Genomic DNA, 14,725 nt, shown 5'->3' with positions numbered 1-14,725 from the left:
GCCGAACCGTTATTTGGGCTGTGAGAGAGCTTGTTTGGGCCAAGTCCAGTTATCGAGGAGCTACGAGCAAACATCGCTTTGGTTCCAGCCCGCCACCGTGACACAGTCGCAAACATTGCCGCAAACCCTCCTTGGACGCGTCGCCGCCGGCCGCCAACGGGGCGACGGCCGAAGACTGGAGCCGCGGTCCGCGGGGGCGGAGGCACGGAGCGGGCCGGGCCTCGGGCGAAGGCGGCGTGCGCAGCGCGGGAGGCGCCATGCGTGTGCGCACCAGGGGGCGGCGGGCGCACCGCGGAGAGCGCACGGAGGTGACCGGCATGGCAGTGGCAGGCGCCGCGAGCCCGCGATTGCGACAATGAAGAACGAAGACTGGAGATGGATTGGAAGGGGAAAAAGGCAACGGCAAAGGTCGAGATGAGAGGTACGTATTACAATTTTGCAATTTCTTTTTATAGTACATCGCCAGTTCGCTACACCTCTGGCAACGAACCAAAGGGAACATAAGTATTACACCGCGAAATCAGAATATACTCGTGATTTTGAGTCGAAGCCAGCCCAATAAAATCACTATTTGCGCGTGGCTGGTCCAGTCCTAGTAAACACATATGCATACATCAACACACCATTCGGTTTTCAGAAGAGAGTACATAAGCGAGGCAGCTAGCTATACATAGGAAATACACATAGTAGAAGTAGCTATTATAATCACGACCATAAATGAAGCAGCATATAGTTCAGTGCCCGTTAGGCATGATGGTTGCATTGGATATTTGCCTGACTGGATCAAGTAGGAGGTAAGATTGGATATTTGCCTGACGGGATCAAGTAGGAGGCATGGAAATTAAGGGGAATGAACGGCACAATGCCATGTAGTCTTTCAGATGCCTATGCCTAAAAAAAAATACCGTCTCAAGTTGAATATCGATGAGGACGACGCGAGGAAACTTGTTCCTTCACCGCCAAAGGTTTGTTTGGATGCTCCCCGAGTTGAGTCCTTATCTCAAGTATGTTGTCATCATGGAAACCCACAAGCCGAACTTCCTTGAGTCTGCATATAGCGAGATCCTTTAGCCCAGAGAACTGCAGTGTGGACCCACTACAGCAACGAGCCGTCAGCACCTCAAGATTTTCCATTGCTTTTGATCCAAAGGACACATGTAACGTGGAACTGCTGCAGGCAATATCGAGGATCTTAACATTCATATAACAGCGGGCCTCTACTTGATTCATCTCTACACGAAAATCAAGCCGCACATTGTCATCATCGTTAAGCAACTTGACATGGAGACGCAGAATGCATAGCTGTATTATCCTCCCAAGGACACCATGTATGTCAACTTTTGCTGATATGGTTATCTCCAAATCCAACTTTGTGAGCTTGTGAAGACCTCCAATCCATGCAGGCAGCCCTTGGACGAACCCAAACAGCGTAAGGCTCTGAAGGTTCTCTGGAGATAACTTGGTGTCATTCAAACGGTCATGATAATCCTTGCTCAGCCGCACTGAAAGGGATTCCAAATGAACATGGCATGAGATGGCAGAACAGAACTCATTGATATTTTTCTTGTTGACACCGGACACTCCAAGCTTGCGTAATTGGGTGAGCTTCCTTAGTTCTTTCAGGATGGCCTTCCCTCCTGCATCACCGACGTTCACGATGCCAAGTGTGTGCAATGCTGTCAGTTTCTCAATCCCGGTAGCCACCTTAACACCTTCTACTTGTTGACGTCTTCTTAATTCAGACAATCTGGACGAACTGCTTGCTGTTTGTCGTTCCTCTGTCGGCATAACTGTTCCAGCGCGGAGATACTGCAGCTTCTTTAGCTTCGCGATGGTCACTGGCATGGTGACTATGGAGGTGTGTCTGACATCCAGAGTCTCGAGCTGCCTCAGAACACCCAGTGAGCTTGGCAGATTATGGATGTCTGTGCATTTCCGCAGGGAAAGGAACTTGAGGCGAGGCAGCAGCTTCACCATCTGCTCGAGGTCTTTATCTGTCACACCAGTCACATCCTCCAGATCAAGCACTCGAAGCACCTTCATACTTTCAGTTCCAGAGACGAAGAATGATCTCCACTCCCCAAACACTGTCATCGACCGTAGCCTCGAGAAGTTGATGTTCTTGAAGACAATCATGTCTCTGTCCCAGCTTCTGTCTATGACAAGGTGACGCCCTGTGCTTTGAGTGGTTAGGGGGCAACTGCCCTTCAGTTGAAGCACGAGCTTCTCTTCCATTGGCTGTGAGAAGATGTACTCACCAACGAAGTTGTTCACCTGGCAGAAAATCATTCTGTAATTGAGTACATCAATGGCTGAATGTGGTGGCTGTTGGATCATACTCAAATCAACGAGCTTGGAGAAGGACCACTCCGCTCTCTCCTCCAGAGAACTAGATTCAGTGTCCATGCAGTAACCCTCTGCGATCCACCGCCTCACTAGACGCCTCCTTCGAATGGTTTGTTGCCGTGGGAAAATTGAGAGGTACAAAAGACATTGCTTGAGGTAATCTGGGCAGGTACGAATGAAGGAATCCATCCAACTGAATATTCCTCGGACACTGTCAGACAAATCTGGGTTGCTCTCCAGTTCTGGGATAAATCGGGCATTTAAATTTCTTGCGCTACTGAAAGCGGTAACTGTCTTTGTTGCCAAAGCATCAACTATAGCAACTATTACTTTTGGGATTCCGCCACACTTTAAAATAAGTTCTTCTATCTCATCACAATATGCGCTACCAATCAAACTGGAGTATGGATTCCTCCGATGCACCTATATTTCAAGCAATATAAGAATTAATCATCGTTGGTATTGTGCAATTGAAATTTTAGTGTCTGAAACACAAAAAACGAAATGTGAACAGGAAACACACACACTTGATGAATGCATAATATTGAAAGGGCAATAGTTGATACCATTCAGTCTCATGCTAATTTTATCTATCCTTAGTGCAATTTTCTTTCTCAAGTTTTAAAAGCCAGAATTCTTAAAAGACATCCATCTCTCACTAGGTCGCAGTACTGGATTAGTATAACAGAATTTAGACCAACACAATAATCATGGGTGAGATAGTAGTATGATGCAGTTTCGTATCCTTCATGAGTAAAAAGGAAAAGAATGGAACCCATGCATGATATGTTAAGTTTGCAGTGACATACAAGCAGCAATTTAGACAGAAATGAACATGGCAGAGAAAGCGTATCCTGCGAGTAAAACCCACCTCGTTTTTGAAGACATCAATGGCAGCATCTCGTTCTAGACATTTGACGTTAAGAACGAGCTCTTCATTATCTGCACAACGCATGGCCATGCTCGCATCATTTGTAATGACGATGACAACATTTTGGGAGTTTTTATGTGCTAAGACAGGCCGTATCAAGTCCCATTCTTCGTCGGAGTGTAGGTCATCAACAACGACAAGGCACCGGTGTTCTTTCAGGATCGTACTGCACGTTCCAATGGGGTCTTCGGCTCCCGAGGCTTGAGAAGATTCTGAATGTAGGTCTGGCAGTAAACTCTGACAGAACTTCCTTAAATTGAAAGGTTGCGACACATGGAGCCAACTGTACTTGTCAAACCGTACGTCGCGTTTAGTCATCCGTTCATAGTACCAGTATTTCACAAGAGCTGATTTCCCAACGCCCGGTATCCCACACACAGACATCACTTGCCAACCTCCAAACCTTCCCTTGGTCACGAAGTTAGCAAGTTGATTCCTCAGTGACTCACGTCCAACAAGGGAAAATTGCTCCAGCCATCCACGGGCAGCATCAATTCTAAGTGTGGGCATTCTGTGGAAGTGCTTAAGGCCACCTCCATGTTTCATTTCATCCTCTCCGTCACCCTTGTATCTCCGTTCATCCTCATTGTACTGAGGAGCCTGTAAATAGGATGTAATTCAGGTTGTCAGGAGAGGGTTGAAAGAGAGTTTTTGTAAGAGAGGGATGTGGGAAGAAATTTTAGTAACGAGGAACAGATGTTAACAAAGTGACCATTTTGGTCACGTCAGTGAAACATCGACTGTTTTGCAATAACTCAAGTGACCATTTTGTGGCGTGGAGCAATCTATACCTTTGGACGAAGATATCTAGTACTACTATATCCTTTTACAGGGAGAACAATATGGTAGGCGTACAGACATGTATGCACATTCGTAGACAGAATTTATCCGAAACCAAGTCTTCACGGAGCATTCAGACTCTAAAATTAATGAACACAGAAACCAAGTCAAAGACTTGATGTCTTGCTGACTAGGCGCACATTGCCACGATCACATGTTCGCTTCCACAAATTATTGGAGACTGTTAAGTGTCTAAAATTACAAATTAAGAGAACTAAGGCTAATTCCAGTTTATTATATCATGGGCATCAAATAAGTTCGACATAAGATTTTTGGGTGACACGGCATGCATCTGAAGAGAAGCTTGTGCTCAGTATCCAAGACTAAAAAAATCATGTGATATGGGCGTTGGTTTAGCAAGGGATAGAAAGTAATTAGGCACGAGATAAACGAAACTCGCCCTCTCGACGTGAGGCTTTGAGTTGATTAGGTTTAATTCTTGCTTACCTGATTGCCTTCCCCTCGTATATATATAGGGTTGGCACAATTACAATCTCGCAGGCTTACAACTCCTTTTCAACTCTATCTCTAACAACTGAATCCTAACAACTTATCTCTCCCAATCGTAATCCAAACAACTTCCTAAACAAATATCTAAACAAACCGACCAAACAGGACTCAGGGAGAACTCTGCTTCTTCTTGCGAGAGAACTTCCTGCCAAAGAATGCATCCATAACATCATGTGTGCTCTTTGATCCCATTACCATAGACACAACTCATGCAATAATTGACCGGGTTGGCCATACCTAGTGTAAGTTTCATGCATATTAAATAGGATGATATACCATCATCTATGATGACATGACAAGATAATTATAGAGAAAGAGAGGGAATGTGTTTCATTAGGGTGAAGGTGAAACTGAGTATACATTGTTTCCAAGACAATGACAATGAGTGGGGCTAGAGAGTTTCATTTCATTCTATTGCGTCCAATAACATGCCTCACAATTAAATATTTTGGCTAGCCTATGAGATCGTGAAATGGAAACGATGCATTGGAACTTTGGGAGACCGTGTTTCACCACCTAAAATATCTTTATACGACATGGCACTATTGGAAAAAGTGCAAAGCCTAAACAACAACATCAAGATATTACTATACTTTGGGTGAGTTGTACCATATTTTCATTTGCATGATGTGGCAACCTTGAAAAATGTGGAATAATACAATGCACAGGAACTAGCTTAAGAGTACGTAACCTTTCTTTTTTTCCTAAAGTAACTTACCTCCTTGAAGAGAACACATGCCGAGTAGTGCTTCAGCTCCAACGCTCGGTATGAATCTGCGACGCACATGTTTGCAATTTCACATTGTTGCGTGCACATGATGACCAAGCTGTCATTGTTGCTATCCGGTAGGTACGTCCGGATGGCATCCCACTGTCCCATGGTGGACACATTTTCCAGGACGACTAGGTACCTCTTCTCATTTGCTTGCTTCATGAAATTATTGATGAGCCCGGCTTGCGTCGTTGCTGCCTCCTCCATACTCGCCAGTTCACCTACGTCTGCAGCGTCTCCATTTTGCAGGCAAGAGCTTGTGTAGAACTGAGCCATCAAGCTCCGTAGGACCTCATGGGGACTGAAAGGATGTGTCAGCTTAAACCAGCCACGGCATGGAAAGATTTGGCAGATATCCGGAGCTTGGTAGGCCTTCCTGACGATCGACATGAAACCAAGATCATCACCCGTCCCCCAGACCCAGATCACTCGAAGAGCATTATTATTGCCTTCATTTGTGATTAACTGGGTGAGAACACCAAAGTCTTGATGCATTTTTGCATTGGCCTTCATTTCAGTAAGCATGTCAAGGGATGATGTTTCACCCATGACAGCACTGGGCACCAGCTGCTGCTGTGTGATGGGCTTGAAGCCTGATTCACCGATAAGGTTGTAGCAAGTGTTCCTGTTGCTCACAGCCTCAACCCTTGCCTTGAGCTGCTTCAACTCGGCCACCGCCTCATCCAGGGGCCGAGCCATGCAAGGCAGGAGCCAGCGGTGCCACCAGTCGGGCTTGGTGTCCAGATGGGCGACAAACTCCATGCCATCCTCAACGTCGTAGGCCAGGTCACGGACTTGCCCCACCCAGGTTTTCACCACCTTGTTCTTGGCGCGCCTCTCGTCCACAACTTCCAGTAAGGACTGCACCATCTGGAACTCCTCGGTAATGAACGCCAGGTCACTCTGCGCAACCTGCCGCAGCTTCTTCTCCGTTTCGATCGCCGACTGAACCTTGTCCAGCGTCCCCTTCACCACCGATCTGGCAGCCCCAAGTGCGAGGTCCGCCATTGCTCTCTGTCTCTCCCTTGATCTCTCAGTAACTGACGGAGAGCTGGAGCTGATGCCTGATGGTAATGCTAGGAATTGTGCAACGGCTCAGCGGCTGGAGGTAGGGTTTATAGAAGGGAGATCAGCTATGGCTAGGACTTGGATCAGCTATGACCGGGATGCACAGCTAGCTTGGAGATTACTGTATTAATCAAACAAGATTAGTCACATCTACGAGATATTCGTTCGTAGAGCTAATTAACAAATTGACTTGCTGTAGACTCGCAGAATTACTCTCTTTAACTAAGTAGGCGATAAATTAACTAGTCCTATGAAAGCTGGTGCCTCTTGGATGGACTATCGAGATCTGCGCGGGCACGAATAATCAAGTACTGTAGACCTGTTTCAAAAATAAAATAAAGAAAGAAGTACTTATCTCTGGGAAAAAAAAAGAAATACTTATTAATAAATAATCCAGCAGGGCCATTTGATGAGACGGTCATTGGAGTTGAGACTTTTACGCATCTTGCCTGTTGGCTCAGTGCACAATTTCATTACACTGTTAACATTTGTAACGGTTCACTCCTCTTTCCTCGTAATAATTCTGACAAATCAGCAAAATTGCTGATGTAGCATAGAATTTAATGCTCATGAAACTTCCATGAAATCCTCCATTGAGATTCAACTAGGCACATAGCAGCGAGCATCCAAAAAGATTTCAAATTTGTTTTGCAACAGTGAGGTTTGAAGGGTTTGAAGTGATCCTAACTAAAAACCAGTTTAAACAGTTTCATGTTGTTAAGCTCCTCGCGGTAAAAACTATATACAGGTTCAACCACGGCTACCTCGACTGCAAACGCTTAAAGTTAATCGTTCAGAAATTCATAAGTTATCTCAGTTATTAAAGTTTAGTAACAAATTGACCAGGGGCATATAACTATTTTATACGATTTTTTTTTAAAAGTATTTATTTTGAAAACGAGTGGGGTCGATAAGGATGGATGCGCGATTGATCAAAGCACGCACTAGCCTGAAAGGCTTACAAGCCTTTTGGGAAGCGGGACAGATCTGTGAACTGTTTAATTAACTTAAGAATCCTATTGGACAGAACCAATCTGCAAGTCTGCACCAGAGACCAAGGTAGCACAGCAAAGCTGACGCCAGATCAACATACTATTTTGATTCCACTTGCATATTCTTAGGGTTAAAAGTTAGTTATTTGGAGTAACTAAAGTTTAGTCCTACCTTTTTGTTCCATAAGCTAAACAACATTTAATGAGATGAAGAATGACCTGTTTGCCTCTAATCATTGCAACAGGTGGGGAGAGAGAGGAATCAGACAGGCATTGAATGAGGGCAATGAGTGTCCAGTGCACCTTTTAGTCCAAAAAAGCAACCCAAAGTTAGCTTATGGACTAAACTTTAGCTCAAATAAGTAAGAATATTTAGCTCTTTAGGGACTAAAAGGGACTAAAGTTTAGTCCCTAAAGTTTAGCAAAGAGTATCCAAACACCCCCGTAATCTGCATCAACTGTCACTAAAGACGACTATGTTTGGTTCTTTAGTCTGGACTAAAGTTCATATTACATCGAACGTTTAGATACTAATTAGGAGTATTAAATATAAACTAATTACAAATGGAGGCTAATTTGCGAGATGAATTAAGCCTATTTAATCCGTGATTTGACAGTGTGTTGCTACATTAAACATGTGCTAATCATGAATTAATTAGGCTTCATAAATTTGTCTAGCGAATTAGACTCCATCTGTGTAATTAGTTTTATAATTAATTCATATTTAGTCCTCCTAATTAGCTTCTGAGATTTGATGTGATATGGACTAGACTTTAGCCCAAGCAACAGGTGAAAATTTTATAATGTTGTATCTCTCGAGAATCCCAACGGTGCTTTTACTTACAATTTTACAAAGTATCACATCGTCTAAAGTGATTACTGTATTAATTAAACAAGATTAGTCACATCTACGAGATATTCGTTCGTGGAGCTAATTAACAAATTGACTTGCTGTGGACTCGCAGAATTACTCTCTTTAACTAAGTAGGCGATAAATTAACTAGTCGTATGAAAGCTGGTGCCTCTTGAATGGATCTATCGAGATCTGCGCGGGCACAAATAATCAAGTACTGTAGACCTATTTCAAAATTAAAATAAAGAAAGAAGTACTTATCTCTGAAAAAAGAAAGAAATACTTATTAATAAATAATCCTGCAGGCCCGATAGAGAGCGAGATCTAGCAGCGGCGCATATGACCGAGGGCCTATTTATTTGAACGGCAATTTTTGAGTTTTTTTAGAAAGCTACTGCTGACTTTTTATTTAAAAAACTAACATTACCTTTTAGAAGATGCACTAAAGTTTCCAACTTTCCATGAGCTGCACACGGCAGTGACGAGATGGAGCAAGGAAGGCGGAACGGCCGGTGGACGCCGCATGAATCTCTAAAACGGAAATCAGTAAGGCCGAACCGTCATTTTGGGCTGTGCTGTGAGAGTTGCACTGGTGTTTGTTGATGGGCCAAGTCCCAATTATCGTGGAGCTATATATGAGCCCATGACCACTTCCATCCAGTCCAGTCCGCCACCGTGACAGAATCGCAATTCGCAAACATCACCCGCAAACACTTTTGGACGCGTGGCCAAGGGGCCGGCGACGGGTGAAGGCCGAAGACTGGAGCCGCGATCCGCGGAGGCGGCGGCACCAGCACCGAACGGTCGCACCGGCACCTGCTTCGCGCGGCTCGAGCTCGCTGGTTCCGCACACCGGCACATGCATGTGGCCTTGATGAGCTCGCCAGTGTCTCGCGCCGGGACGACGCGACGCGATTGAGGCGGGCTGGCGGCGGCCGCTTCGCGCGGCTGGAACTCGATCGGAGGGTGCAGCGCGCCGGGACCAGGCCGTCCACTCCCGAGTCCGAGGCGATCGTCGTGGAGGCCACCTGGAAGGCTGACCAGCCGGCGACGTCCATGGAGAAGAAGCCAGCCCGGCTGGAGAGACCCTCCCGCTTGTCACACAGCGCGCCGGCGCCGTGATTGTCGACAACTCGACATGGAGTAGCAGGAGGCATGAGACAAATGTACTCCAAATTTTAAAAATGTTTCAACTCAGTTTCTGTGCAATTAAATACTCCTCCATCCTAAATTACTATTCATTTTAGCTTCTAAATATATATTATATCTAAATATATTGTAAAAATTATGTAATTAACGAATAGGACGAAGGGAGTAGATGAGTAGTGATCCCTGTTCTTAATTTCTGTTAGCCAAGTTTCCTTTCCCAATCTACTTCCTGCAAACTGTTATGCTACTTTCAGTCAGGTACATATCACGTGTCCAATTCTCCTGTAAATACTGAGTCTTCTACACAATTCCTAGCATTACTAATGCACTTTCATAAGTGTCTATTCATATATTCACTAATTCACGTTTGAAGTGTTAAGGATGAAATAACACTTAGCATTATTTTGATAGTCTATGGGTGATTGCGGACACCATAACGTATTTAAAAAAATCAAGTTAAAATACATTGCAAAAATTCCAGCATTATGTTGATAGCCTACGCCATCTAATAATAAATTTCGGTATTTTTATCATAAATTATGATGTCTAATATTATATTACAAAATTTTAACTTAATGCTCACTTGTATATGGAGAAATAAAAAGATAAACTTTACTAACCGACATAGATGAACCCAAAAGTGTTTCGGAAATGCTAGGCTACAGTTGTCCGGACGCCGGACGCTCCGCGCAGGCTCACCTGTCTGATAAAACATTCTCATCCATGCATTTCATTTGCACCGACGGGCACATCCTTATCCTCTGCTACTTCTGCTCGTTATCCTCTGCGCTCCTTACCGCCGCTGCAGCCTTCCTTCTCAATCTCCCGCGGTATGGGCCCCTTGATGCCGTTGTAGTGCAGGTACAGCCCTAGAGCCACCGGAGCCCGGCGACCGCAGGCGGGAGGCTGCTGGAGAGCCCGCAACCCTGTAGCGAGACCCCCGTGACGCGGCCGGCGGGGTCGCAGGTGACGCCGACGAAGGAGCCGCCGCAGGGGTCGTCGGAGGGGTTGCAGGAGCTGAGGACCTGGCCGGCCGGGTCAAGTGCCCGCCTAAGCGTCGCGAGTGCGCAGGCGTCCTCTTCGTTGCGCGCCGAGGCGGCGAGGACGGAGAGGAGCAGGACGGGGATGGTGAAGCGGAAGAGCGAGGCCACCATTTTGTGATGTTGCAACATGATTTTGTGATGTTTCAACAATGACTTTTGTGATGTTTCACCTGTGATTTGCGATGTTGCATCTGCGATTTGATTGGGATGAGATGTTTCATGCATCGACAGTTTGATGTTGAATGGTTTGTTTTTCATGATGTTTTGGTATGTTACTTTGGATGTTACGCAATATTTTTTATGATGTTGCAATAGTTAGTTTTGGATGTTGCATTTTTTCCGATGCGATATTGAATGTCACATGCAACGTGGTACAGATGTTGCAGCGGGTTTTTTTCCATCATCAATGAATCAATAAGAAGTTTTTTACACGTTCTTTGATGTTGCAAACGTTGATTTTCGATGTTACAAATATTGATTTTCTATGTTGCAGACGTTATTTTTGAATGTTGCAACTGACCACCAAAGTGTCCGGTGGGAAGCGGATGGCCGGACGCTAGCACATCCAAAAGTGTTTATGGGATTTCCTGGACTTTGATCAGGATTGAGGAGTAATTTGGACTTAAAAAAACATCAATGAACTGCCCCAGCCCCGATCCCCGTGCGATCGACGCCAACCCTAACCCCAATCCCCGGCCATGGCCTGCCGACGGCGGCGCTGCGGGAGCGAAGGCGCCGGCAACGCCCCGAACCTTTCCGACGGCTCGCGGGCGGGCATGGCTCGCAATAGACGCTTGATTCTGGGGTTCATGTTCGGCTACTACGATGAGGCGCTCGACGCGCTGCCACTGGAGCGCATGCCGGCGCTTGCCTCGCGCCTCCTTGAAGCCGGCGTCTGCTTCGGCTTCGGCGACCCCGTCACCAACATCATGGCCAACACCCTCTCCTGTGCCCCCGACGACGTGGACGGCGAGCCCGCGCCCGCGCCCGACGGCGCCAGGAAGCGGAAGCGGAAGAAGGCCTCGTGGGACGCAAGAGCGAGGGAGGAGATCCTCCCCAAGATCGCCGCCGGCGACGCCCCCTCTCCTCCGGAGGCACGGACCATCGCCGAGCGCTCCCTGGAGGGCTTGGTCACCTTCCTGACATCGTATTTCCGCTACCTCCCCACCTGGGACGCGCTGCGCTACCTCTGCCTGTCCCGGGCCGATCTCCTCGTCGCCGTCCACCTCATAGAGCTACACCGCTGCCACCGTCGCGAGGACAAATTCAGCATCGACTCACATGCTGTCAAGACTGCTCTCAAATGTGCTGCTTTGTCGGCGAGGCTGCCCAATGTTGATGCATTCCTCACCGGCTCGTCTGCGCTAGTTTCTTGCCTCGACGATATGCCCGCGGAGATTTTCGGCCGCCGCCTCTCTGTTCCGGTCGTGACCAGGTTGTCTGAATTGCTGGAAGAGACACTGGAACTGAAGAAACCGAGCATTCCTTTTGATCTGGCTGCAATTCGCTGTCAGGAATATGAGATGAAGGTCCGCCTGCGCTGAAGGAATCAGTCCGGGCCATTCTTCTCGATAGGATCCATGCAGTGTACCTCAAGGCAATTACTCAGATTCCAATTGAAGATTTCCGCAGTCGTTACCACCGCGGCTTCCTCAAAGCTGGTTACTGCTATGGTCCATTCAGTCCACTCTTCAACATCATTGTTAACACCATCTGGTGTGATACCGCTTTTCCTGCACCACAAGCACTCGAGCTTGACATGATTTGCACTCGGATTCTTATACGTGTCGAGTCTCGGTCCTCATCAACATGCTGCTTGCTTGCATCTCTGGACTGTCAGAACATGTTGCGATGATTTATTTGCTCAAGAGTGACCTGGAACTTTCTCGAGCAATTCAGATGGCGGGAAAAGATGGATATGAGACATCTAGCTGGGATGCCGCTGCATACACATCTGCAGTAGATGCATCATCGCATCCTGAACGTGAGGCATATTTGCATTTTGTGATGGAATCGCTACCTGTGGTGGAGTCTGCTGTCATGGAATTGTTGACTACACAAATACTCTCTTCCAACAAGATTCTTCAGCCCTCCATGCTGTTGTCATCTTCAAGTAGTCACCCTTCTAAATCGTTGGAGCCAACTGATGAGTTAACAAAAGATGCCCTGTCGATGGTCTCAAGCTACAAAGAAATTTTTTTCTCTCAACAAAACTGTGTCCGCAAAAAGGTGGGAGCTACATTGCTGAATTGTGAGCAAACTAAGGTTAGTTCCTTTTCTCCTCTCTGCTAAGTAGGTAAAAGTTCACTTTTGGTCCCTCAATGTAATTTATACCCTCCACTCTGCGGTGCTGTTTAATTTGCAGCCCTTAAATTTAAAATCAGTTATTTAGTTCAAGACATCAATCTTTTTTTTGGAGAAGGCGAGAAGAGCTCCGTGCCATTTTCATTAAGAAAAGAGAATAAAGTTTTAGGCAGACACTCCATACAAAATGTTTTAGGCAATCAGCTCACCCATATTGGAGATAGATTTGGAGTACAAAATCTTTCTTCTGTTTTGCTTGGATCACATATAATTAGATCTTGAAGTAGCAGACTCTGAATAAACTCACCATATTTATCCTACAGCACCTCCACAAGTTCATAGGTCACACCTCCCTAAGAATCAACCAGAGTGCCCTTTTGAAGGAAGCCAACACCAATTAAAAGGAGCCCCTTGGAACAAACTATTTAGCTCCCTATCTGCAAACTGGAAGATACAATCAGCCTGATAATTCTGAACTATTTCAACTAACTGGCCTCTTCTTCCTGCACTTCCCAACTCTCTAATGTTCCAAAAGAGGATCTCCATTTCTTCGTAGGCTCCCTTTCCTTACCATCAGCTTTTGGGTTAACCATTTGGGTCAACTTTTGGGGCAGTAATATGATCATCCATAGTCAGCCACTCCACCATCCTTGCATGTTCATGATATTTGCCATCTTTATTACTTTCAAACCCCACTGGATGCTCATTCTTGGCGTTGCTTAGAACTCTGAAGTAACTCCTGTTGTTAAGGTTTGGCAGACAATTTCATGTCTCAGCTTAGTTTGAGTGATGGAATTTGAACTTGGTTGACACGGCTCTAAATCAGTTGCACATGGGGGGATTCTGCAGCAGTTTTTTCTCACTTCCAGTCCTATGTTAAACTAATCAAGTTTTCTTAAACACGAACAATAATCGACGCCAAAGTTGTAGGACCAAAAGTAGATTTTTTTTTTCCTTCTTTAAGGCTATCTTTTTCAGACGTGTCGTCATAGCTTAACTTACTTTGAATGTTTAGCATTTATGTGTTTGCTAATTTTTTACATCTGTGATTTACAGGAACAATATGAACTTCGTTTCATTTGCACTGTGAACGAGAGTGTGGGCACTAAAAAATTCAGAGACTTAAAATACCCATATTCACATGTCAATTTTTTGGCCAGTCCAAAAGATAAACCATGCCTCACCTTATTTTTTGCCCAAGTCAGTAATCATGATGAAGATAGTGAACATCATCGGTCTTTTTGTCAGCCTGTGTCAATCCTCTCAACAAGTGGTAAGGAAATCCCTACACTGGATACATCTGAATATTTGTGCCATTTTTAAATAACTTTGGATTTTAATTACTAATCTTTCTACGTTGAATCTGATTTTTTTTCCTTTACATATTTTTCCTTGCAGAAGTCCGTTGCTGGTACTAGAATTGTGCATCCAGTTGAGAGTTATTGTGGAGGTTTCATGGATTTCGAGAAGATGGCTACAGGAAGACATCCTGTCACCAATGCACGGATTATCAGTCATGGGGAGCTAATAGCTTGCCCAGTAGGCATATTAGGAGAGGACTACATCTATTTTGATCCTGCTCGGGACGCCAACTTTATTCGAGCTATGAACAAGACAGCCTGCGAAGCAATTAACTGGAGAGATGAAATTAGGACATTCAGTATTACAGATGGATGCAGCCTTTTAATTTACTAGCAGAAATACCCGTGCGTTGGTACGGTTCTTACTTACTCTCACGTTATTATTCACTTGTTCCTAATATGGACCCACACATGGAAATAAAAAAAAATTCACCGCTTAACTTCTGCTCTATCCATTCATTCGATTTCCCATGTACTCATCGTGATCCAGCCAGTCGCTACCCCTTCGTCCATCGGCACCACCCGCATCTTGCCCCATCCTCGTCGTAGCCCAGGC

The 14,725-nt window shown here is 45.5% G+C and overlaps 2 protein-coding genes across 2 annotated transcripts; one reads left to right on the top strand and one right to left on the bottom strand.

Annotated features, from left to right (window-relative positions):
* Positions 1-592: 592 nt before the first annotated feature.
* On the bottom strand, positions 593-6,653 carry LOC117844849 (disease resistance protein Pik-2). The gene is made up of 3 exons (XM_034725657.2): positions 5,346-6,653; positions 3,218-3,877; positions 593-2,769 (listed from the first exon to the last, which is right to left on the bottom strand). Exons 1-3 carry the CDS (start codon positions 6,405-6,407, stop codon positions 910-912), a joined length of 3,582 nt encoding a protein of 1,193 aa, XP_034581548.1. The 5' UTR covers positions 6,408-6,653; the 3' UTR covers positions 593-909.
* A 4,549-nt stretch (positions 6,654-11,202) lies between these two features.
* On the top strand, positions 11,203-12,057 carry LOC140221526 (uncharacterized). The gene has a single exon (XM_072291297.1). The coding sequence runs from the start codon at positions 11,203-11,205 to the stop codon at positions 12,046-12,048; it is 846 nt and encodes a 281-aa protein (XP_072147398.1). The 3' UTR covers positions 12,049-12,057.
* Positions 12,058-14,725: the final 2,668 nt, after the last annotated feature.

Source organism: Setaria viridis, chromosome 1 (genome assembly GCF_005286985.2).
Source record: "Setaria viridis chromosome 1, Setaria_viridis_v4.0, whole genome shotgun sequence".
Lineage (NCBI taxonomy): Eukaryota > Viridiplantae > Streptophyta > Magnoliopsida > Poales > Poaceae > Setaria > Setaria viridis.
Note: the sequence above shows the minus strand (reverse complement) of the source record. Positions and strands in the feature narration are given on the sequence as shown.